The 27,507-nt window shown below is 32.6% G+C and overlaps 1 protein-coding gene across 1 annotated transcript in view; it reads left to right on the plus strand.

The window, feature by feature from the left end:
• The window catches only part of LOC134707129 (uncharacterized), a 37,526-nt gene that overhangs the window by 6,513 nt on the left and 3,506 nt on the right, over positions 1-27,507 (plus strand). Inside the window, exons 2-5 of the mRNA XM_063566663.1 lie at positions 19,264-19,518; positions 21,276-21,548; positions 22,148-22,513; positions 24,585-24,722. Of these exons, the coding sequence (XP_063422733.1) occupies positions 19,264-19,518; positions 21,276-21,548; positions 22,148-22,513; positions 24,585-24,722 (1,032 nt within the window). The remainder of the gene's footprint in view (positions 1-19,263; positions 19,519-21,275; positions 21,549-22,147; positions 22,514-24,584; positions 24,723-27,507) is intronic.

Raw genomic sequence — 27,507 nt, forward strand, 5'->3', positions numbered from 1 at the left:
CAACGATAAATATATGTGTCACTATTAAGCTGTTGGACTGATTTTAATTCGTGGACAATGTGCTTTCGTTTGGTCACTGTCTTCCATCCTGTCGTCACAAAGTCTGTAGAATAGGTCATTTAGACAATATAAACACTAGACTTACCGAAAGTTACAAAGGCATGTGTTAGGTCAAACAAGAAAAGACACCTGCAAGCATGGGCTCTCAAAACTTACATGTATCGCTTTAAACAATTGGAACTCATATCAAACACACCAGCAGTGAAATTAAGTATTCCGGAAGAGTAAGCATATTCTGATCGCATACGACACTCTTCATTGTATTGGCCAGTGGTCAATGTCGATAACAAGTTGGAGGCACGTGTACATTTTAAGTTATGAACAAAACTAGTCAAACAGATAAAAGGTACACAGCCTTCTCACAAATAAAAACCCATACTAGTAGTCACGAACGACCTTCGTCAATAATCTTGTAAGTAATTTTGCCGCTCACTTACCACAAACACACTTCACATCTGACCTCAAATTCCCATTTTTGAAGGGTTAAATCTGTAGAAGATTCTATGTCTCCGAGAGAAGAAAAAAGGGACATAACGAGGTTGCGAGATCGCCACCTTTTTACAGCGTTGTCACGCAAACGAAATTATTGTATTTCAGTCGCATGATAATGAAATTTGTAAAATATAAAAATACATCTGATAGACAGATAGTTGACAAGTAATTATTCAGATAAATTTTCTTTTTTTCTCGGACAGACAGTGTTATACAGTTTAGATACAAAATCAATATAAATAAAAATTATGGTGTTCTATTTGTCAAAAATAATTTGATGAGCATCCATTTTTAAGACTACTCGATATTAGATTGTAACGGCATAATCAATAATACAAGAAACATTCCGAGCGTAATTATAGAAATGTCAAAGAGGTCATTAAGATTGAGATAATAATCAGAAAGTGTTAATATAACCAACCAATTTTTATTTGCTGCATACATAAAGTATATCTAAATCACGTGTAAACGCAAATTGTATCCCATCCATTTTAACACACATTGTGAACTTATAATAAACTGTTCCAGGATTTGGCAATTAAACAATGATTTGATAATATTTTCTTGCTTTTTGCCATATTTGTGACATGATAAGTTAACTAATCATATTATAATAGAATAAAAAGGAGCTATTGGATAGTGTTGTAACTACCAAACATAAGAACAAAGTTAACAGTTTGTAAAAATCATTTGAAAGGGCTTGACTCGATATCAGATTGATACAGAGATAAAAACAACTTAAAACACTAACGACATCAAGTACAGATTTGAGAGTACTCTTAGTTACTGAAAGCTAGTTCAAAGCCGACATCGCATTATAAAAAAATAATCTACCATGATAGACTAACACTCAATCAGTCCACATCTAATGGATTTAGTGTAAAGAAACATTCAAATCTTCAATATCATTTAACACACTGTTGACATCAACTGTACCAACCTTATTTAACACTCTGTTGACCTCTTCTGTACCAATCTTATTCAACACTATGTTGACATCCAACAGTACCAATCGTATTCAACACACGGTTGACACCAACTGTACCAATCTTATTCAACACACAGTTGACACGAACTGTAACAATCTTATTCAACACACTGTTGACACCAACTGTACCAATCTTAATCAACACTCAGTTGACACTAACTGTAACCAATCTTATTCAACACTGTTGACATCAACTGTACCAAAAAATTTATTCAACACTTTGTTGACATCAACTTTACCAATTTTATTCAACACTATGTTGACACCAACTGTACCAATCTTATTCAACACTCTGTTGACACCAACTGTACCAATCTTATTCAACACTCTGTTGACACCAACTGTACCAATCTTATTCAACACACTGTTGCCACTAACTGTACCAATCTTATTCCACACTCTGTTGACACCAACTGTACCAATCTTATTCAACACACTGTTGCCACCAACTGTACCAATCTTATTCAGCACACTGTATTCAACACACGGTTGACACCAACTGTACCAACAATCTAATTCAACACACTGTTGACACCAACTGTACTAATTTTATTCAACACTCTGTTGACACCAACTGTAGCAATTCTATTCAACACTCTGTTGACATCAACTGTACCAACAATCTTATTCAATACACTGTTGACACCAACTGTACCAATTTCATTCAACATTTTGTTGACACTAACTGTACCAATCTTATTCAACACTCTGTTGACATCAACTGTACCAACAATCTTATTCAACACTCTGTTGACATCAAATGTACATATCGTATTCAACACTCTGGTGACACCATCTGTACCAATCTTATTCAACACTCTGTTGACACCAACTGTACCAATCTTATACAACAAACGGTTGTTGACACCAACTGTACCAATCTTATTCAACACACTGTTGACACCAACTTAACCAATCTTATTCAACACTCTGTTGTCACCAACTGTACCAATCTTATTCAATACACTGCTGACACCAACTGTACCAATCTTATTCAACACTGTTGACACCAACTGTACCAATCTTATTCAACACACCGTTGACACCAACTGTACCAATCTTATTCAACACACGGTTGACACCAACTGTACCAACAATTCTATTCAACACTCTGTTGACACCAACTGTACCAATTCTTTTCAACACTCTGTTGACATCAACTGTGCCAATTTTATTCAACACACTGTTGGCACCAACTGTGCCAATTTCACTCAACACACATCGTTGACATCAAAATTACTAATTTCACTCAACTCTACACGATTGACTCCAAGTATACCAGTTTAATGCGACAATCCTACAACAAAGATTTTTGAGGAAGAGTTCCACATTTTGTAGATATGCGTCTTTTGTTTCACTATTAAATTGCCACTAGTCTTGATGAATGGTTACAATGAGAAGACATTTGTTATAAGTTTGGATTACATTCTTCATGGGATATTAGACTATCTATATGCATGGTAATAATATTTATCAAAAACCTTCTTTTTCAACTTCGATAATTGGATTTATTAGATACTAAGCAATATAATGTATTATCTTGTTTACTGTATGTCAGGTAAATCATTTAATAATGTTTATTTTTGACAACCACGAGGAAGGATAATATATAAAATTGAAATTCTATATCGTTATAAAGCCAAATATGTGTGCCTAAGATATTTAAAAGGTGAATTAAAATTTCATAAACAAAAATATTCTATACTATAAGCTTTTAGTTGTATAGGAATTACTACAAGATTAATCCGTTCACTTCACGAATCACTGTTAAGTTGAAGGATAAACGTTTAATTCCACAGAAAACAAATTCAAAACGATTGGAACCTCCCCGAATGTGCCCCCAATGATGATAAAACAGATACGTATCGCTGTACATCGGAATGTCATGATGGTGTAAGATAGACTTATATTTCTGGTCAATTTAAATAATAAGGTTGTATTTTATCCTTATATGTCTTTATGATACTGTAAAATTGAAATATATTTGGATAAAAATGTCTTTACTTTAGATTTTAGATTTGCAACGTAGCCTTTCATTTAAAGATATCGAATCTTTTACAAGACTTCAAATTCTATTAGATTTTCACCAGTGATCTAGTTATGCGAAAGTTTGCGTAAATCCAGTTGAAATGACAAAAAAAAAGTTCACGTTTTTAGCCTGAGGTTTTTACATTTTCGTCTTTCTAAATAAAGAATGTGAATGTCGTTTTCGAAAATTGTTAATTTACTTTTAAAATCAAATTAAACCGAAGGAAGACATGACATAACAGGGAACCAAAATTAAATATGCATGGTGTATAATCCACTTCCAAGAAAATCAATACACTGTCTACTTCAAAACAAAATTCTTCTTAGATTTAACCTTTTTACATTTACTTTCAAGGATAGAACATTGTGAAACTAGGGGCAAACGCAAAGGGTAAAGGGTTCACAACTTTCAAGGAATACCTTTATGTAATTTAAAAATGGTTCAGAAATTTAAAGAAGGAAAAATGCTACAAGCAGAAACGGGAATACTTCCTTTTTTTATCATTTTTTTTTTATCATTTGGAATGTATTTGACTTAGAGTCAATTGATATTTCACTCGATAACTATATATGTAATAATTTTCATAACTTGGTTTTCCTGAGGTACTACATGCTTTATCATTTGCTCAGTCATGTAGAGCATTATAAGTATTGAACTATATAATATATAAGACTAACTAAATGCATAACAAATGAATAGTAACTGGTAGATAAAATTTGTGATAATTTAAATGAGAATATCATATGGACTCCTTATGTACTCCTAATGGACTATCATATGGACTCCTTATGGACTCCAGAAGTACTCCTCACTTTTCGTTTATTAGAAGGTTTTAAAAACATTTTCAAATTTGAATGAAACAAATACTGGAGAAATTGGCCTTACATCTTTTACTACTTATATTCAATAGTTGTGATCATTTGTATTTATTATATGCGTTTGAATATAACATAATATATTAGATCTCCTTCATAATGACCAACATATAAAAGTAGGTTGGCATAATATGTCTGCCTGTCTGTTCATTTATCTGCCCATATCATATCAAGCCAAAGTACTACTAGTGTTAAAAAGATTATGACTAAATGTGGGCAACCTAGCAAACCTTGAAAGTGTGCTCTTGTAATCAGGACACTCAGTACACATGTTCACTCTGATGTTTACTGTTAAAACATATGCAAAATCGGGTTACACCCAGTTACTCCAGTATATTAAATATGAAAATAGTCTTTTGGACGCATATTTCTAGTTTGTATATGTGAAAGGTATGGGTTTTTTTTTACTAATGACGAATGTAGGAAAACAGCTTATATACTGTATGGAATATGGAAATATATAAATAAATGAGTAAAATTACTGGGAAATTGGGATTTCTGATAAGAAGGATAATTTAAGGTCAGTACGTATTATATATCATTGACGTTCTCAGTGGGATACCCTAGATAAGTAGAATACATGAAATATATATAGATAAATAATTCTACTTGAAATTATAGATAAATAACCTATCCATTAATAATAAGATATTATCACAATAATCAAAATTGATTCACTTTATCCTTTCTGAATGTATATTGGTCGTATTCCGTCTGATTAAAAGGACATTAGCTGTCAAAGGTCAACGAATTGACTAAATTTTTATATTTGATTTATAGCATACTAAAACGTATACCCAAATTACAATAAGTTTGAAATGACCAATTTACAACGTATGGACTCGTGCATTTCGTGTGTATCTTAGTCTACAACCCATATTATTAACCATCGATATGACCTCCGAATACTGCTGACGGTCACATAATCCAATATATATTTTTTTTTTATATTATAGATGGATAGCGACCTCGTGCAATTGGACTTTTCTAGGTCTGTTTGATTTCATGTTATAGGCTGAAATATAAGTTAATCATCATTTTATCAGTATAATTTTTTTTTTTTTGTGAATCGAATTAATCAACCAAACGATTCCATTTTCTTTTTCATTTTCAAGGTTGACATTGTTTTCCTTTTAATGGTTGAATACGACCAAACATGTGTAAGCAACTGCTAGCTAATGGGTTTAAATGCAAATCACATAAATAAGGATTCAGTGAGGTCGAATTGTTCACTTGCAAGTGAATATTTGGTCAGCGATGTTTCTTCGCTTTTCTTGACGAAATAAAACTAAACTGGCTGCTAAAAGCTAATCATTAAAAAAAACAACCTGCAAATAAGTGAATGTATAACAAATTGATTTATATGGGCATACTTTAATTTGATTTTTAGCTGTTCTTAAAAAAAACCCATATCAAATGATGATTGCTTCGTAAGGCAAAATGATTATCAAATCAAATGACTATCGACAGATTATTAAGACATTTGTAACACGAAGTCACACAATGTTAGCTAAGTTTAATTCAAGAGTACAAAGGTTTAACCTGTTACCACATTGTATTTAATTTATCAATAATACGAGATCAAATATTAATTACAAATGCCATCGTTTTAATTGGAACCTCTCCAATCGATGTCAATATAAATACTCTTAGCCTGACTTATTACGCTATGACAGTCATTAAAGATTGTTCATTTATAGGAGTAAACTTCTTCGTATCTATTACATGGTTTGAGACAGTCGCCAAATGAGCCGATGTTACAGAATTTGATACTTTGGCTTCCCGGATACCGACCATATCAAAATCTGTTGATGTACAATGTGACACCTTTTACAAGTCTTTTCCATCTTTTTTATGAATAATTTAGATTAAACTGAGAACTGGATATTAAAATGTGCAATGCATATAAGGATAAATGAAGAGTTTTAATAGGAAAATGGTACAAAGATGACCACGTGCATAGGCCACTAACAATCTGCCACATGCCATAAACATTGTATTCAAAGGCGACATATTCTTTATGCATAATAGGAGAAAGAAAGAAAGAATATAATATTATGCAAATAAAAACATTAACTCAAATATAATCATATTTATTTTTACGAATTTAATGTTGGTCACAGCTTGAGAACTCATTTGAACCGACAAAGTGTTACTATTAAAAGAAAAGATTTTCTACTTCATATTGCTATGAATAAAATAAATCTGAAATCGATAATACAGTATAGGAAATCACTTTTTATCACGCCTTTAAATGACCTGTAAAATATTTTTATTCAAATTGAACTGTTGGATTCAGACTAAGCTTGACCTGCTTTAATGTTGTAGTTATTTCAAATAAAATTGTCAACAAATGCCAATCAAGTGTTAGTGATGGGAGAAAAATATACAGCAACAAAAAGCAAACTAAAGCAACTTTATTATTCACCAGACTAGCGAAATTAGATTAATATGTTAATTTTAAACACATTGAGATATAATGTGAACTAACTGGAAGAAAGACATGAAAAATGTATCAATTGTACAATACATTGACTTGTAGGTGGGTATATACATGTATCTGAATACATAACTTGAAATCCGCAAGGTAATTTCACAACACCCTACAATCCATATGTAAAGGTTACATATACCATAAATCATAAAGCATATAGATTTTCATAAATTATAACAACACATTAACTATGTATTGAACAGTACTGCCAGGAATTATAATATAAAACCTTGATAAATTGAGAATACTTTTTACTATAAGGTTCCAATTCCTTCATGCAAATTTGGCCTAGTAAGATGGTGTGTTTAAGGCCTAGTAAGATAGATGTGTATAAGGCCTAGTAAGATAGATGTGTATAAGTCCTAGTAAGATAGATGTGTGTATGGTCTAGTAAGATAGATGTGTATAAGGGCTAGTAAGATAGATGTGTATAAGGCCTAGTAAGAAAGATGTGTATAAGGTCTAGTAAGATAGATGTGTATAAGGCCTAGTAAGATAGATGTGTATAAGGCCTGTTAAGATAGATGTGTATAAGGCCTAGTAATATAGATTTTTATAAGGCCTAGTAAGATAGATGTGTATAAGGCCTAGTAAGATAGATGTGTATAAGGCCTAGTAAGATAGATGTGTACAAGGCCTAGTAAGATAGATGTGTATAAGGCATAGTAAGATAGATGTGTATAAGGACTTGTAAGATAGATGTGTACAAGGCCTAGTAAGATAGATGTGTATAAGGCCTAGTAAGATGGATGTGTATAAGGCCTAGTAATAAAGATGTGTATAAGGCCTAGTAAGAAAGGTGTGTATAAGGACTAGTAAGATAGATGTGTATAATCTGAAGCCCCTTTTGGTTATATAGCTCTTCACTTGTTTCGATGCTTACACATCCGTCACTTTCAAATTCATGGTTTAGAGCGTTCTAGAAAAGCACTTTTGACGAATACAAATAACAGACTGTTATTTTCATTATTTTCGTATTAACTAAAGCCATAGATGTGTAAAATGTTTAAAAGTAAGTACTTATCTTTTACAAGGTGCATTCAGCATTTTGACAAACTAGGCAAAGTCTTTATCAGAGAAACAAACCGGTTCCAAGTATTCGGAACCCGCTCAGCATTTTCTTTTTATGCAACAACAAAAATTTCAGACTTTTAAATAAACTCATCATAGATACCAGGACTAAATTTAGTATATACGCCATACGCGCGTTTCGTCTACAAAAGACTCATCAGCGACTTTACTGTCTTCAAAAATATTTGATTTCAATGCGGGGAAACTTTTTTCTCGTCTACCATTAAAACTTTACGAGAAGGTTTAATCCTATGCCTTCACCGTTCCATTGCCATTGGGTTTCAATGTCTTAACGACGGAATAATGTTACGGAACAAATAGGTTTTAAAATACCCCGTATCCTCCATGTACAATTTGGAATAAAATCTACTATTATAAGTTGGATATACGTCAGCATTTGTTGCTTGTTTCTGAATATTATTTGTGAATGGGAATTTATAATACCCAATAGTGTGTATCGTAAGTATAAATAAATGACATCTTCGATAGAACCATTATTAAAGTACACACATAAAACGTACACTTTCCGGGTACATTTGAAAAAGGTTTAACGCTATTTTCATTATGATAAAAACAATCTGTTCGAATGTTTGTATACGATCTTGGTTTTGTATGTTTCAATTCGGTGACCAGTTTAAAATTTCGAAGCTAACTCAATACTAACGGAACTGGTTTTATTTCCGTCTTTTTCTCTATTAAACAAAACCAGAGTGCCATTTCATTTTGCATCAATCAAAACTGTATTTAAAACTGAACAATAAACTTAGATACAATGTATATTTGATTATTTATGTGAAATTTAAATGAGTTGGTTAAACGTTTCTTTCCAGACAAATTGTCGATTTCTTTCTAGACAAATTTCCTGGTTGCCTAATACACAGAAGGTTATATGCATGAACACTTTACCAACTAACAGCTTTCTAAATGTAGTTCCCATGTAATCACTGTTTCCAATGTCGTTTGATTATCAGTCAATCTTTCAATTTGTCTGTAATGAATTTTCTGGAAGTATATTCCACTTAAGTAGTTACGGTAGAGTATATAAAGAGGATTCTTATGCCAAACTGGTGAACATTCTATTCCGAGTGTCATATTTTACAGAACACAACAAAAGTTGAAAAAAGATGTGTAATTTTGCACATTTTTTTTGGTTACAACTTTGTAATTGATTTGCTTTTACTAGATGGTACCAATTTCGAACACGGTAGTGGCTGTTGTCATTGTTAAGTTATGATATATAATTGACCATTATTGGAATTCTGTTAAACAAATGACGACGAATATGTTCCAATTGTCTTAACCACAAGCCCAAGTTCATTACCTCAAATTTGACCGACCAAATAAGACTTATCACCGGCTTTATACTTACTCGTACATGCCAAAAACTATGGCTGACAAATGTAGAGCCGGTTCTGTTATATCCATTCATCCGGAGCCCTTGATATGCTTCCTTTATTCAGGATTTGTATAGCTCAGTTCAGCTTTTTTTTTATGTTTTTTATACTGTTGTTTGTAATTTCGTCGTTTTTTGTTTTTTGCAATATGGCATTGACAGTTCGTTTTTTTAACTTGCGAGTTTGAACATCATATTGCCATCTGTTGCCTTGCTTTGCTATATGTGTTTGCGAATTTATCTCTTCATGACCAAGCACATAGCCAACGCTTTTTTTTTATACAGAAAAGTAACGATTGTAATAATGGCATTCAATTCCAACCGATTAAAATCATAATATATATATATATATGCATGTATAATGTATAATATAAGATTTGATAATTAAACGTTATTATTTTTTAAAATGTCCACCATTGATTTCTATAGTATGTCAGTGTATAGATGATGAATTAGCAAAACTATTTAACTGATGTATCAAGTGAAACAAATCAGAAAGCATTGAAATAATTGTACACAGGAGAATTTGGAATGGTTATACATCTATTCGCCTGTTTAGTTAATAATTCATAATTATAAATCATTGTTGTGTTGGTTTTTTTTGTGTTTTTTTTTTAAATTCTATTATACAAATTGCTTGGTGCCCGTTTTCAAGTTTTCAAGCAATAATAAGGATTTAAAATATATTGATCACAGAAGTGTAAGACAATATTCAGAATGATCTGTGACTGTCAAATGTACACACGTTTTAAGCTGTATTAGAAAAAAGTTAACAGTCTAAACCTTTTTATCAAATCCCAGTTCTTTTTAAAAACTAACTTGAAAGTCATATTAGAGCAGTTTAAGTTTAAGACGACACTCCTCTGTCGCTTCCCAAACTAATTAGTGTGGTCAGTTAACAAAACGTTTTGTTAACATACCTGCGTATATTAGAAAAATAAAAACATACTTAACATGAAGTAATTCAATTCGTAGAGTTATATAAGTGTGTAGCTCCACCCTAGACGTATAATTTCCTAACACATCAAGTATTTATGAAGGTTGAATCATATTTACGTACCTAGTAGTTATTAAAGAATTTTAAGTTGTATTTTGGCAGCTAAATGTATTTTTATCAGGTATGATTGTCTATTCTTTAAGATTGATTCGCACGTGTTGTGTTATATTAAGAACGCGTGTTGCCTTGAACTGTTTGAAGAAAAAATAATGCTATTTTTAGTTTTGATTTTCGGTACCTCTGTTAGCAATGTATCTCCCTCATGCAAAGATCTGATTCCTTAGCTATTCTGTTTGGACCTTTTGGATTATAACTCTGCATCTTTTATATAAGCTTTGGATTTTAGATATCTTGACCACGAGCATCACTGAAGGCACATGTTTTGTCGAAATGCGCGTCTGGTGCAGGAAAATTGGTACCGTTAATGTTATTAGCAAGATTTGATTTTTATTTTTAAAAAATACAAGTAGTTAATCCACAAAAGCCCGATTTGAATCAAAGAATAGCCTACATGTTCGTTTTAGATGCAACAATATGTTTATAATGGATCCGTATTCTGATAAAAATTAAATAAAGCTTTTTTATGCACATCACAGTAACACAAATGTATGAATATATCTCTCAGTAATATATATGTACAGATTCCGTCTGATTGAAGGCCCAGTGAAGGGCAAAACTCTTCAGTAATATGAAGAGTGGTTGATTTTTAGATCTACAGAAGAAAGACATCACAAATCAACTATATCTCGGTCATAATAAAAAATAAAATCCGACAAAAAACGCACGCAGATGTGTACTCACACACCCTAAGTAGATTTATAGTTACAGATCTCGCACAGCCAAACGGACGCCTGTCGAAAAAAAGCAACAGCCTTACCTAAAGTATATATATATAGCCTATTCCCACGCATGCATGCATGTTTATGTACTGTCCCCAAAAAGTTCGGACTTAGCTGCGTATTTGAACATCATGAATATGAGCCATTTGAAAAACTAGTTCTTAAATGTACCATATCATACATTTATATTTTCTAACAGGATAATTGGTTATGATTTGTAGACCAAGAATAGCCTGAATAATTGGTTATGATTTGTATAACATGAATAGCCTGAAAAGTACAAACAATAACATAATTTACACATTATACACATAACAACATATCGTGTCTAGTATTACAACATACATAACTTTAAGAAAATACTTGTTAATTATGACGCAATATACACAATGTATTCATACAAAAAATGTTAAAAAAACTCACACAAAAAAAACCTGAAAGCACAAAAAAATCATATATGGATAATCATTTTATATCAATTATTTGTGTTATAATATAATCTTTATATATAAGACTTTACGTAAGAAAGACGGCTTTACAGACAATCTAATTAGTATCTGAGTGCCCTAAAATATTCCACAGTTGTCGTGTACAAATTAACAGCTTTTATAGCCAGTCTACTTGGTGTTTAAGTTTCTTGAAGTGAATTCGAGTGCTTTAAACTTATATGTACAAAAATGAGGAGATATTGTGTAGTGGTATGATTGTCAATGAGACAACTATCCACCAAAGTTCACACGATGTGGATGTAAACAATTATAGGCAACAGAACGGTCTTCAAAAGTGAAAAAATACATACCGTATTGTCGGTTATAAAAGGTTCTGACAAGGAAAATACGAAAAAATTCAATTAAAAGAAGAAAAAAAACCGATTTAATGCATAACAAAATAGTCAATGAAAAACAAATATGACATGAACCAACTTACTAGTCAGATTAGAAAAAAATAATAGGACAACAATTTGAAATAATTTAATTTGGGATGTAACGCGTCTCCCGACTGGCTGCCTTGTTTTGTCTATCAGCTCATATACATAATTTTTTCATGTGACCGTTGACAACTTGAACTTCAATCAAAGTAAATAACATATACTAGTATATTAGTTATAATAGACACAACTCTAGGAATATCAGCGACATACCATTATAGCTATATAATTGTGGCATCCACAAGAAAGAAAAAGTCAGAAACAATTAATAAAAATGTAAATTACTAGTCGGAGATATTTTTCTCATCTGTATGACAATCAACACATAGCACTAAAATAATACATCTACTGGCTTATAATTAACACAAAAAAGAAACAACACATGTGCAACCAACCACATTGTAAATAAGAGAACATTACAATGTGAGTAAACAAACTAAGGATCAACAAAGAAAATTTCGGTGTTTGAATTACTTAAAGACTTTTCTATATATTATCCTGTCATAAAAAAAAAATGAAAAATGTCTGAAACAGCTAAACGTTAAAAATTAAAGAGTAATTAAATTACACAGTCCCAAAATTGGATTCCCTCTTCTAACCTTGTTTGCCTCAACAAAATCTTATGACACTCATACGCATTGCTTATTACATTTGTTCTACCAAAAAAACAGATCAAGTTTGAATTGTGGTGACGTCCTTTTTACTGTTCTAGAGTAATGTCCCTTTACAAGTGAAAAAAAAATGCTGAATTTTCGTTTCCGTTCTCAAACTTAAGTTTGCCTTAACCAAAAATTATGAAACTCTTACACAATGCTTACTTTCACAAAAACTTTGATTATTCAATGTTGTATAAATTTGGGTAGCGTCACGTCTACGGTTCTTAAGTTATGTCCCTGTATAACGGGGCATTTCCTGAACGACTGTTGTACAGGGGGGGGGGGGGGGGCAATATTGCTACACATATTCTCATAAAATCCAATAGTGTATCACCAATTCCCCCCTTAAAACAATTGGCCAATCGAAACCAAACTTATCAGCAATAATGTAAAGACCGTAAATCGTAAAATTCATCTTTTCAATAGAATCACGGTCGTAAGCGCCAGATCTTGATTCCAATTGACCAATATTGGTCAGTAGAATCCCAGAGAGTGAATTGAATTGCCGTAATTACGATTGTCAATGTGAAATGCATTAAGCGCTTTTGCCTGAACAACTTTCAGACATATAAATCAGAGAAAAGACAAGACAATTTGTTGTATCTGATTGTATACTAACCATCCTTCTAATGACAGGAATACTATTTCCTGATACAATTTGACATTATTACCATGTCCACTGTCGCTTTATCATATATCATTCATCTAAGTTGTCCACAAGCAATTATGTGGTAACAAATTTACATTCAAGTAGAATTATCTGAAACTGAATAAAAATAGTAATTGTAGCTTTCTCTGTTGTTAATCGACTTGTTAAGGTCAGAAGACTACCACCCTGGGTTATATAGAGAATACAAATTATAGGTAGGCTTTATTGATCACATTGTTTCGTAATCAACCCCTTTAGCAGAAATATTGCATCAATTGGAAAAGGTATCTGAAGTCATAAAGCGGGCTCCGTGTTGAAGACCGTACTTTGACCTATAATGGTTTTTCGTTTACAAATTGTTACTTGGATGGAGAGTTGTCACATTGGCACTCATACCACATCTTCTTATATCTATTAAAGTCATAATGTCTTCTAACTCTATTTATTGCAAACCAATGAAACATTCTGTATTTTGATCCAACAGTAGAACTGAACACGTTATTTGTACATGGATTTTCGCTTTTAGATATAAAAATCAATAAATATGTAGAATGGCGAACTTCCATTTGTCAGTAGTAATTTGATAGACAATCATTTCGGTGAGAATTTGACGGCTTAATCAATAGCAGAAGAAATATACCGAAAGAAATGATAACGAAAATTATCCGCACAGATGACGATTAAACAAGAAACATCAGAGAAACGTTTTTGTTCTGGGAGAACCTGATTTATTTATTATAACTTGTATTGACTTTAAACTAGTTTTCATTAACTGCGAGTATTTGTGATCGGTACTTTGTGTCTTTTGTTTTTATGTTTGAAAAAAGATGGGACGATAGTAAGGGGTGTTCATCAAGTCGAAGAAAACATAACAATGCCCTTGCAAAATAGCAAAAATAAATCGACAAAAAGAAGAACAAGTCAACTAAACACTACATAGAAAACTATGAACTGAGCAAGACGAACCCTACCAAAACCAGGAGCGAGCTCGGGTGCTCCAAATTGATAGACAGTTACTTGCCCATATATTTTTGTCGTCTTATTGCTCCTGCAAGTAGAAATCCATTTGTAAGTCAAATGATATCACAATAGAGAAAAAGTGGATGAGAGTTACGACAATAGGAACATATCCTTGGTCATCGGTGACACAATTATTTCATTATTGTCAAACAACATGTGATGGAGTCCGTACAACATATAAAGAAACAACTGCATCTTTACCACTTGGACCACTTGGTTTAAAACTTTCTTGTATAAGCAGCAACCCCCAATGAAATCATAATAGGAAACACAAGCTCTAGAATATCGTATCAACTGAATAATATAAAATCAATATGCAGACGCCTTAATTTTGCTATATAAATGATACAAATAGAAAGTTTAAAATTTGGAAGCTCTATGCCTGATGGGTTTGTTCTTATGTTTTGGTGTTTCAAAACTGGCATAGGTTAGGTGATGGGGTTAAACGCTTGCAAGCATGTTTAAGCAAACCATAAATGAAGCTGTTGGTTTTCTTGGTTAAATAGCTCATTGTTGAAGACCTTACGCTGACCTATAGGTGTTCAATTTTGATGTTGTTCATAAACTCTTTTGGTTAAACATTGAACAATACACAGGTATGCTTTTATCCTGGTTTATATGATAAAGATACGCGACATAAGCAAACAGTATTTGTTGGACACTATAAATTTCAAGATTATAATGCCTACATTGTTATTTGTCCATATGTTGTAATTATCTGTATATACTGTGAAGAATTCAATATCACTATAAATGTTCCCCGTTATACGTGGTACTGTTGCAGTAATTATCTGGGACATTTAGCTGTCGATTGACTCATTACTGTCTTATTAACTGAGCAATGATAGGATGTAACTGAATTAAGTTAAAGGATAATATCAAATGTATAATTTGTTTTTTTCTGCAACAGATGTGCATTTAATTTTAATCCTGATATCTATGATGAGCTTAGTCGACTTTTAAAGTGTTTAAGTAATAATCAATGCAGGGAATATTCAAAAGTCATTTGTATTGAAATGATTTATTGTTTTCTTCGTACTATAGTAATTGATTGTATTTATAATTTGTAATGGTATTTGCAGTTTAAAATTCCAAGGGTAGTTTGTGATTGCAGAGTTGATGTAGTTAGTGATTGAAGAGGTAGTTTCTGATTGCAAGGGTATTTTTTTTTTATTGCAGGGGTTAATTGGGATTGCAGCACTAGTTTGTGAATGCATAGGTAGTTTGCGATTGTTTGAAAAGTTTGTGATTGTAAGCGTAGTTAGTGATTGCAGAGGGTGATGTAGTTTGTAATTGCAGGGTAATGTAATAAAACTCATATCGACGTTTGTGATTACAGGGGTATTTTCTTATTGCAAGTGTAGTTTTTTTATTGCATGGGTGACTTGTGATTGCATGGATAGTTTGTGATTGCATGCATGGGTAGTTTGTAAATGCATGTGTAGTTTGTGAATGCATGTGTAGTTTGTGAATGCATGTGTAGTTTGTGAATGCATGGGTAGTTTGTGAATGCATGGGTAGTTTGCGATTGTATGAACAATTTGTGATTGTAAGCATTGTTTGTGACTGATGAAGGAATATTTTGAATTGAACTCAACGTACTTCTTATTTGTTTCACATTTAAATCTGTGCTCTTTGTATTGAGACATTGGCAGAGAAAGTTATATAATCGTCTATATGAGTTTTATTACAGTAGAACACTATATCATGCTGGCATATCGTAGACAGAAAGAAATTTAATGTAAGAATTATTACCTAATCTTCACAAAGTTAACACAGCACGTCATCGTCAGTAAAACTCATCCATGCTTAAAACCGATCATTACACCTTGGGGAAATATTCTACTGGAATTAGTTCTAGGTTCCCATCACGTGGTGTCATCAAAGTCCGTTTCCGATATTTAAGGATATTATGAGTTCCCACCAGCCGACAATAAAATATTCCAATGACATCCCAAACGTCTTGCTTTTTTCAAAAATGAAAAATCAAAAGAAAATTGATGACGTAAGGAATATTTTAATATTTAGCATGTCTATAAAACGTTAAGATCATACAGTGTCAGTTTTTAGTTGTGTTACAAATATTATGTACTGATTCTTTAATTAAGATAATGATTCTGTATAAATCGCTAAACAAAATAAGCTTTCGTCAATGCGTTAACACCCTAATAAGGGAGCAACGTTTTAACTTTAAAAGCGGGGCGGAAAGGGAGTGTTATGTTTTTTTTGTCTGAGTCAAACATTTTGTTTTATTTTAGTTTAACGATGCTATCAGTCAATTGTTTTCTTCTTAAAAATAATAACACTATTAGCATGATTAGGTATGGGGAATTCTGGATTCAGAATACTTTTTTGTCATCTGCTTGATCAAATTATTTCTTTTTAGAAAAAAAATACCTCCCTCCCCACCCCACCCCTTTGAACCGTTTTTGTAACATGATTCATCAGGTAAGCACGAGAATAAAAGTGTAGGTGGGCAAATGAATTATAGATCACAAGGCATTTCATAAAAGTATAAGGGAATTCTGATATTATGACAAGTTAGTACTTTATATCATTGTACCATGTACTTCCTCAATAGTTACTTACTTTGAAGTACAACATGCATTGTAAGTGGTCAATAAAACTTTAATTATCTGCATGCACTGTAAATAATTCAATAGCATAACACTATATATAATTGTTTCCTATTATACATGGCAGTACATGGTCTTATTACAATAATTATTTTGGACGTAATTAACTGTCGATTGGCACTTAACTTGCATATTAAAGAAGTAATGAAAGGAAGTCACTTTTTCAGCCGAACCACCATGTTGACGCCATACTCAATTTCATTTAATTATACAAATCATAGCTCAGCAGTTGATATCATCGAAAATTAACTATTATTAGGATTGTCTTGCTACATCGTTAAAAAAATCTTAAAATACCACCAACCGGGATACTCTAAACCACGATTCCTCGAATGCTATATGTAGATTGAATACTAGTTCTTAGTATGGTAAAATTGGATTTTAATTATATAAGAAAAAACAATATTAGCCTAGGTCATATTTGCTTGAGTAAGTTGCAATCGTAGTTTTGTACACAATTCGCAAAAATATTTTTTTTCTGGAAAACACTTGGGTCACAAAAAATGACGACCGGGCGAATTGATTGTCAATGGTCGAACATGCAGTTGTGGTGTCCAGAAGTAGTTGTGTCAAAATATGATGCAATGAAGACAGAGATAGTTTCAGGATATTAAATGACTGAGTTAAAGTTGAATAAATTTTCACGAAGCTTGATTAATGTTTAACTTTTTTGAAAAAGTAAACACAACAGTTTCTAAATACCAAAGTGTATTTAATTAGTTTTATTAAGTAATGTTATTGGTTTTAATCTTTTTTATTCTGAAAATTTCTGATAACTCTTATGCTTGTTCGCTTTTAATTATATCTCATTGTCGTGGTTGGTCGTCTTGTTACTCTAAAGGATATTAATTTGTTACAATACATGTTATTTTCAACTCATGCTTATCATGTACAAAATAGGAAATAGTGCAAAATGTTTTAATTGGTAAAATGAACTAACTAGCCCTGACCCAATGATAAAAGAAGCAACGTCAAAATGAAACTATATTTACGTAATTAAAAGTCTTCCTTTCTTCAGTCTATTAAGCAAACTATCAATTTATGGATTTAGAATTGTTTTTTTTTGGTGATTAAATCTCTATGTTTTAAAGTGTTATTTATGATTACATAATGTTAGTGTGAATCCTCTAGAAAATTGGTCTAGCATGGCACTTCGAGAAACAATTTCCGACTTTTATGGTAAACGTCATGAAACCAAACTGACACTGGAATCGATTCTGTCACGAAAATCATTCCCTGTAAAACTGAGAATAACATTAACTTTCTATGTAAACAAACAGCAATAATTGGAATCGACTCTGTTTTTAGTGAAATGTCATTCTGTTTGCTCTTCTGTAAAATAGAAATTAAGTTACAACACAGACAGTCAATATCGCATTACATTTACAAGACATGACTATGATTAAACACCAAATAGAAAACATGTAAAACGCTACTGTAACCATTTGTTATTTTCCCGGCATGCAGCAAACAGACAGCCCAAACAAGCACTTAAAAGAAGCAGCAAGGTTATAGCGAAATATAAGGAACTATAAAAAACAAAGAGTTTGCAAAAGTTGTTGCTTTGATATAAACAAAGCTACTAGCAACCAGGTTCTCAATATCTATTATAATTCTATACAAAACAGCAGCTGAATGTTTTAAAATTGTATGCATGTCAAAACAATGGGTTTCTGAAAGTAGTTATCTGTATCATTTGTTTACTCCTGTCTTAAGTCAGAAACCTTTCGTTCAGTGGTTGTCGTTTGTTGATGTGGTTTATAAATGTTTCTCGTTTCTCGGTTTTTTATATAGTTTATATATTTGATTTTCTTGTTGAATTGTGTTTGACTAGTCAGTTGTGGCCCTTTACAGCTTGTTGTACGGTGTGAGCCAGGACTCCATGTAAAAGGTCGAAGTTTGGCCTACAACTGTTTACTTTTGTATATTTTTTTCATTGACACTCATTTCTAATTTTTCGTTTACTAACACGAGAAACTTAGCTGTTTTCTGGCTTCTATAAGGTACATAAACACTATTTGCAAAGAAACAGGTTTTCTGGCTTCTATAAGGTACATAAACACTATTTGCAAAGAAACAGTTATCCTGTGAAACTTTTATTTGGTGTGACATATTCAGCTTCTGGTTTTTTTCCAGAAATAACAGACATACTTACCACAGATGCATGTAAAAACAGTGGAAAACAACTAGTTTGTGAACCTGGTCGTATTTTAAGAATAATTGATGTAACATGTCTACCTCACAACTATACCTGTCCAGAGAAACCAAGAATCCTTAGTATATGTGATGGGCAGAACTCATGCGAAACTGTCGGACTAAAAGATCAGATATGGTCTTACTGTAAAGGTTTTACCCTTAAACAGATGATTATATCGTACAGATGTGTTCGAGGTTAGTATCAAATAAATCTCATTGATGTATTTTATATTCTAGTTTTGTTTTCAATTTATTATTTTCCATCATTTATAGTATTAAATCGAAATTACAGCTCTTTCGGTAAATATGTAAATATCATATGGAAGATTGCTCTAGGTTTATTTCAGTAAACGTCTTTACGTCATATACGTGCAAACGAATCTACTACTCAAATCATAAACAATTAGCGACTGTATACCCCTGAACAGTTATTCATGTAACATATTTTTTAACCGACCCACACACATAGTCTTTCTATATGATACTATAGGGTTATTGCATGAATATTGGGGAATATTGTCTCGAGTAGAATTTTATATTGCACGAGCTTTTTTCCTCCCTCTTTGACAGCTCGTCCTGTTTAACTTGTCTGTCTTTAATCTTGTATCTGTCATGGTTATAACCCATCCGACAATGCAGTTCACTTTATTGAGGTCATTCTTAATGCGTTGTCATTAGCCAACGACACACTCTCAAAGTGTTTGTAAAAGAGGGACGAAAGATACCAGAGGGACAGCCAAACTCATAAATCGAAAATAAACTGGAAACGCCATGGTTAAAAATGAAAAAAAGACAATTCTAATATGACGTCCTTATTACAAAGCCGTGTTCTAATGAGCATAAAAAATATGTTTGACACATGCGCACGAACTTACTGTGTATATTAACGTTATTTTCATCGTTATCCTTTAAAATGTATACATTTAAGCAGCTAGCATGAATTTTTATTATATATTTTATAAAACAACATATATTTACCCTGCTCGTAGTTTTTAAACTTATCAAATAAGAAATGTAATGCACAGACTCCTCGTGAAGGAAACGGGAAAAGCCTAACATTTTCACGGTATTTTCGAACGCTTCGACCTATAAAAATGCTGTATTTGTCCTATTAGAATCGAAATAATTCCTGCGTGTCATGCTCTATGCTCATTTTAACATGGGTAGGCATTATATTTGACCACATTTTGCACCTCGCTAACGCTCAGTGTAAAATATCGACAAATATAATGCCTATCCATGTTAAAATGAGCATAGAGCATGACACGAAGGAATTATTTCTTAAACAGAACAACAATAGTACACTAGACACACAACATAGAAAACTAAAGAATAAGCAACACGAACCCCATCAAAAACTAGGGGTGCTCTCAAGGTGCTCCGAGAGGGTAAGCAGATCCTGCTCCACATGTGGCACCCGTCGTGTTGCTTATATGATAACAACTCCGATAAATAGTCTTATTTGGTAAGAATCGAGATCTTCTAAGACAGCGCAAGTCATTATCGCTGAAAATGCCTACGTCAATGATTTATATTTGTCAAGCTAAATGCACATGAAAGTTGTAATTAGGTTCAATATTGACGATTTTCAATTTAATCGGTTTGGAGTTATGGTCTTAATTTGATTGGAAAATGTCACTTAGTCTATATGTCTTTTCCGTGCATTAACAGTTCAGCCAATTCGTTTCAAATTTAGCATGAAGAAATGGATCCAAGTTCGATATTGACATCTTTAACTTGTAACAACTAGTATCAATAGTTATGGATCTTGGTGTATAGATAAGGGGTGGAAATCGGATGTAGTATTTTGTTTGCTTTGCGCACAATAGTTTTGTAGTTTTGTTTTTTGTTTGTTGTTGGGTTTGTTTTCCTTTGGTGCATTTTTGCATATTATGTTTTTTTTTTTCCTTTGGTGCATTTGCACATATTATGTGTTTTTTTCTTGTTTTCAGCTCTATCACCACATCCATGCAGAACAAATCTATGCAGTGACGAGAGTGAAGGACTATTCTGTAAGCCTGGAAATGCAATTCATATTAGAAAGGCCTTTTGTGTTAACCCTGATACCGAATGTAACTGGAATATACTACACACATTGTACATTCTTTGCGAAGGAAAAGTTGTATGTTACGCGTCTGGATTGAGATTGTTTATGCCTAATTCCACATGTCTTAATAGTCTTCCAAGGAATGCCAATTTATTAGTTGACTACATATGCATACCAGGTAAGGGAAATTCATTGGTCAGTTATTGCATGTTAAAAATCAACATTAAACCAAAATCAAAACAAATCAAAACCGTTGATATTATAACAAGAATACAGAAGAAATAAAACAACGTAACCAGAGTCACTGTTGGCAAAAATTTTGATATTTTCTTGAAAACGTCAGGAACTTAAGGAATGTATTTCCTCGAGAAAAACTTCGCTTGCTTGTCTGGGTTTGGCTTTAATGTTAGGTATCTTTAGTTTTATCGGCTTTTCGGCGTTTGTTAAAATTTTTGGATTTTCAAATAGCTAAAGTGTCGAGCAGCACTAATGAGACATTAATTCATTTGTCAAAATGCTTATCTGGTGCAGTAATTTTGGTAAGTTAATATTATTCCAGGATTTATTATTCCATTTTGGACAGTATAAATATAAACATCATTCGAAAGATTTATTTATACAAAGCCATCATTCATAGCTAACATTTTTAGCGGCCCGGGTTAATGATGCTTACTGTTTGATTGATATATATATATATAAGGAAAACAACCATGTACTGACCTCGAACCGTTGAATTAAGATTGTTTGATGCTTTGTATCCTCCTTTTATATTTTCAGAGACACTTTCAAACGATTTATGCACAGGACAGATGTTGACATTACCAAATGCATTTGGCATTATTAAAAGTCCTGGTTTTCCTAGCAATCCTTATGGAAACCCTAAAGGATGTTTCTGGGCAATTGTTCCAGGAAGAAATCAATTTGTGGAAGTAACAATTCACGTTTTATTCTCACGCGATAGTGCAAGATTTTTACATATAACATATACTGACTGTCCAACGCAAAAAGTGGAAAAGAAAGATTATTGTTGTCTTACGACTAAACCAAGCATAGTACAGAAGTCTTGTGGTGCATTGTACATCCGACACAATCAATACCCTGCCGGGGAAGAACATGGGAATCGTTTTGTAATATCGTATCAAGGTAATATATCAATTCAAGAAAAAAATATTAAAAAAAGCAATACTATTACAAGTATCATTTATTTATTTATCCAAATCAGAAACATTGGCAAAATTGACATACAAAAAAAATGGTTACATAATATCTTATATCATGCCTACATAAGTGTTTACAAGTCCTGGACACAATGGTAGAATTAGGACAAAATAGTCTTCAGGGATATAAACCAAGTTGAAAGAGATAGTGGGAATGTCGCCGGTGTTTAGTTTGTACACGTATACTGTAGTGAGACTATTTATTCAATAAAGACCGCCCTCTACTGAGGTTAACAGTATTACAGCTTCGTTATTTGTAAAAACATGGTGACGTTTTTAACATTAAATCACAAATATTCCAAGATCACCCAAAATTGCATGTCTGAATCATTTGCGCTTATAAAGCTACATAGGTAACAGGAGATTTTTATTCTGATGTACCGTCATCTCTTATAACTATCCTTTTTGGGGGTTCAAAAAATCAATTAAAGAAAAAGGCATTCTTAACCAAAATAATAATCCTGTCAATATACATGCCATAAATTGTCTTCCAGATATAATATTTAGGTTTTATTTGGTTACAGATGACAATCTTCTTTAGTTAACAGTAATGAGTAGAAACATGTGAAAATTACAACATGGAATATAAAATCTTAATCAACATCAACATCAATGTTTTATTTAGTTTATGTATAGTTATTGAAAAATCTGTATGCTTACTTACAAGTCCTGTAAATGGCCTACATTTTTGGCTTTTGCCACGAGTTTTTGTTTTTGATATTCAGATACAGTTCAATGAGTTCTGCAACAAATTTCCATTTTATCAAAATCCGAAATATCGCGAACCCATGTGTACTTTGCCTTCAGCCACAATGAGGAAATATCCTGTTGCGTCAAAAACATGGGTTGTAGTTCACTTATCACCAGCAAGAGTACTAGTTTGAACTTCAAGTAAAACGCGTACCCCAAAAGGAATGTACAAACTCACAAGTCGTAGACATGCTGACAACGCCATGGCAAAGAAAACAAGGAAAAAACAACCAACAAACATCATATAACTTAAAACCCAACAAGTAAAATGTACAAGAAGCATTTGATTTCCCCGAGGGTATCACCAGCCCAGTAGTCAATAGTGTGCTGACATGAATTATCATTGATATGGTTATATTTATAAATTAACTGTTTACAAAACTTTGAATTTTTGAAATACTAACGCTTTTCTACCTCAGGCATAGATTACCTTAGCTGGATTTGGCAAAATTTATAGGAATTTTCGTCCTCAATGCTCTTCAACTTCGTACTTTATTTGGCCTTTTTAACTTTTTTAGATTCGAGCGTCCCTGATGAATCTTTTGTAGACGAAGCGCGCGTCTTGCGTATATACAAAATTTAGTCCTGGTATCTATGATGAGTTTATTTGAAGAAAACAACACATTATGGAGTGCAAATTTAAATCCAAAAGTGTCAAAACATCATCGTGTGCACTGATGCCATTAAACATTAGAGTTACGGACAGTGGATAATTAATTGTCAATTCCTTATATGCTTTCTATGTAAATGAGAAATTGTCCTTGCTTAAAGCATGATACACTTATTTAGATGCAGTAAAATGCATTAAAATTCCCTTGGTATAAATAAAATCAGAAATACAGTAATCTTCGTTTTAGCATGGACGATTAATCTGTTTCTTGAAAAGGTCTTAAGGCAAATAATGTTTTATTCATGGATAAGGAATTGCACACTCAGTAAAATATTCCCTTAGAGAACAGAACTACAAAATATCATAGCACTTTTTCCTTACCAGTAATTGAATTATAGCAGCATAAAAAATGAATGTTCTGTGTTTTGCACGCATAAATAGTGTCGAGAAACATATATTCCTCTCAAGGGGTATTGGAAATGTAAAAATACAGAACGTTTTTACTTTGAACCTATTGTGTGGTGGATTATGAAAATTAATACAAGTGAATTTCAATGATGAGATGCAGATAAATACCTACTCCTTATTCTATTTTTGAGCAAGTTTTATTGTTAATTGCTTATTTGATTTATTACAGTATTAAAATATAGACCTCTACGTCCATCCTTTGCCCATTATGTGACACCATGCTCATCACTATATGCCACATACAACCAAACATCGGCGTATACAACGAGAGGGGACAGAACATTTCTAGTCAATGGTGGTGGTACATGTATGTATTATCTAACTAAATCATGAAGAGAAAACTGCAATCGAACAAACACTTCAGTGTTTATTATTTTCGTCTGGGAAACTTAAACCTGAGATGTTAAAGGCATTTTGTTGTTTTTATACGACCACCACATTTTTTAGGGGTTCGTATACTAGCATGATTTCGTCGCCGTCGTCCGAATGATACATATGGTTTCGAGATAATATCTTTCGTTTTAGTGAATGGATCTCTAGAAGAAGGTTCAATACCACCAAAATGAGTCTGGGATTGATTTTGGGAGTTCTGGTACCAACAGCTTAGGTAGTGGGGGCCAAAAATGGACTAAGAACAAGCATTTTTGTATTTCCGATCAATAACTTGTGTGTTAGTGTATCATGGATCTCTCTGATATTGTTCAACAAGTTTCATATCACAAAGGGATTCATTTGTTTTTCAAAATATTTTTCTTTTTTTTTCTTTTTCAAGAAGAAATCTTCAATTGCACAGTATTGCGTATTTTTAAGATTTTTGACCACATTTATTTAGTGTCAGAAACCTATATCATGTTAAAGATGTGAAAGCAATCAAAATTCGGACATTATTTAAGCTTAAATATTGTGTCCAACTTTGCCCAAACTGGTCAGGGTTCAACCTCTGCGGTCGTAAAAGGTTCAGCGAAGCATTTTTAATTCTATTTTTCTGTTAATAAAAACAAACTTTGCTTGATGTATCTTAAATTCCTGGTCACATGTTAAGTAAGTGTTTCGAGTATATCCTTAACCGGGCAGTTTGGAATTACTTCGAATGTACTAATGTTTTTTTTTATCCTGCAAGTACAAATGAATTTCGCTTCCATGTTAAGTAAGCGGTAGTATGGATATTTCTTTTTTTTTCATACCAGTTCATGTATGGGTCCCCTTCGAAGTCCACATTTAAACTATGAGAAAATTATTTATTTATAAATCCGAAAGTCTATCATCCCAACCAGTATTAGAACATGCATTATAACATTCATACAAAATTTTGTTTCAAATAGAATGAATAGTTTATATACTTTTTTTGAAAGATGTAATTTCGATCTGCAGCATATGCAAAACTTAAAAAAATGAAATTGAATTGCATTCACATGAATCTGTCTATTTGCTGTTAAAACCTGGAAAACAGAACATCAACATATTTCGAATGGCATGTGCCATAATGGCATCACTGGAATTCTTAATTTGCATATCTTAAAGTTGTAAAACATACATAGGAACATTAATGAAACAAATGCAGGGGGAATTAATAGCTCTTGTTTCAAATAATATTTGGCAGTTTCTCTTATCATTGATTGATAGTCTAATAAAAATGTAAAAGAATGTTTTCCTGTCAGCATTTGAATCTATAACAGTCTCCAGGTGAACCCAGATTGACAGCTGCTCTTTTTTTTCTGTAAAATTGTATTTATATTGATTATTTACCACGATTCCATGACATTTGTTCTAAATGACTTTCTACGTAATCGTATCTATATACCAGTGAGACCATTTTTATTACATAAAACATTTACAATCCATTAGTGGTGATCTGATTAACTACAATCAAATCAACACTCTACCTCATCACATAGTGTATAATTCTGCTTAAAACGTTTTTCTTCAGAACGTTGATTAGGGCATAAATCTTTAAATACTTCAGTATCAACCAGTTTTTTGAGAACTGCTTTCTACTTCAGGCATAGATTACCTTAGCTGTATATGGCAAACTTTTTAGGAATTTTGGTCCCCAACGCTCTTCAACTTCGTGTATTTTGGCCTTTTTAACTGTTTTGGATTTGAGCGTCATTGATGAGTCTTTTGTAGACAAAACGCGCGTCTGGCGTATATACAAAATTTAGTCCTGGTATCTATGATGGGTTTATTTCCAATGATCTAAACTATTCATCGAGAATTAAAGACTGAACAAATGAGCTCCTCCACACTGAAAAAACCTTTTCTTTTATCGCCAACATATCTTGTGATAAACATGTAAAAAAACACAATGAAACTTAATTACTTTTTACATAATACATTTTGTTTTGCAAAAAAATAGTTGTTTTTCTTAAAGAAAACATAGGGTAATAGCTAAAGCCTCGGTCACACCTTACCGGATAGCTCGAACGGACGCCTAACGGATAAAAAAAAGTTATCCGTTGACAAAAATTTTATCCGTTGGGAGTCCGTTGGTGTACTAACGGACATATAACGAATGTCTAACGGACACACAACGGACATTGAACGTACGTGAAACGGATATGTACCGGATAGAACGGACGTCGAACGTACATCAAACGGACGAGTACCGGATAAAACGGACACCTAACGGAAGCGTAACGGATAAAACGGATGAACAAAATATTCTGAAACTGAAAATTAAAGGCAATAAACCATCTAAAAATTAAAGGCAATAAACCATGAGAAATTTCAATTGGCATTTGTCCGTTTGACATCCGGTAGGCATCCGTTTTATCCGTTATCCTTCCGTTATTGTCCGTTTCACATCCGTTTTATCCGTTAGGCGTCCGGTAGACGTCCGTTGGTGAATTGGTCTACCGGATCTCCAACGGATGCATAGGTAGCAATACACAGTTAGGAAAAAAACTTAAAATTGACACTCATAATTTTTAATCACCCTCTTTCCCCTCCTGTCTAACAAAGAAGGCTTTATATGTGTGTTATGCATGTAAATACTTGTAGAAAGAAAATCTTCCATAGATTTGATTTCTAATGCTCATTAGGGTGAAATATAATCCATTTTGGGTGTAACCATGGCAACAATCTGCATTTCT

This window comes from Mytilus trossulus, chromosome 2 (assembly GCF_036588685.1).
Source record: "Mytilus trossulus isolate FHL-02 chromosome 2, PNRI_Mtr1.1.1.hap1, whole genome shotgun sequence".
In the NCBI taxonomy this organism is placed as follows: domain Eukaryota; kingdom Metazoa; phylum Mollusca; class Bivalvia; order Mytilida; family Mytilidae; genus Mytilus; species Mytilus trossulus.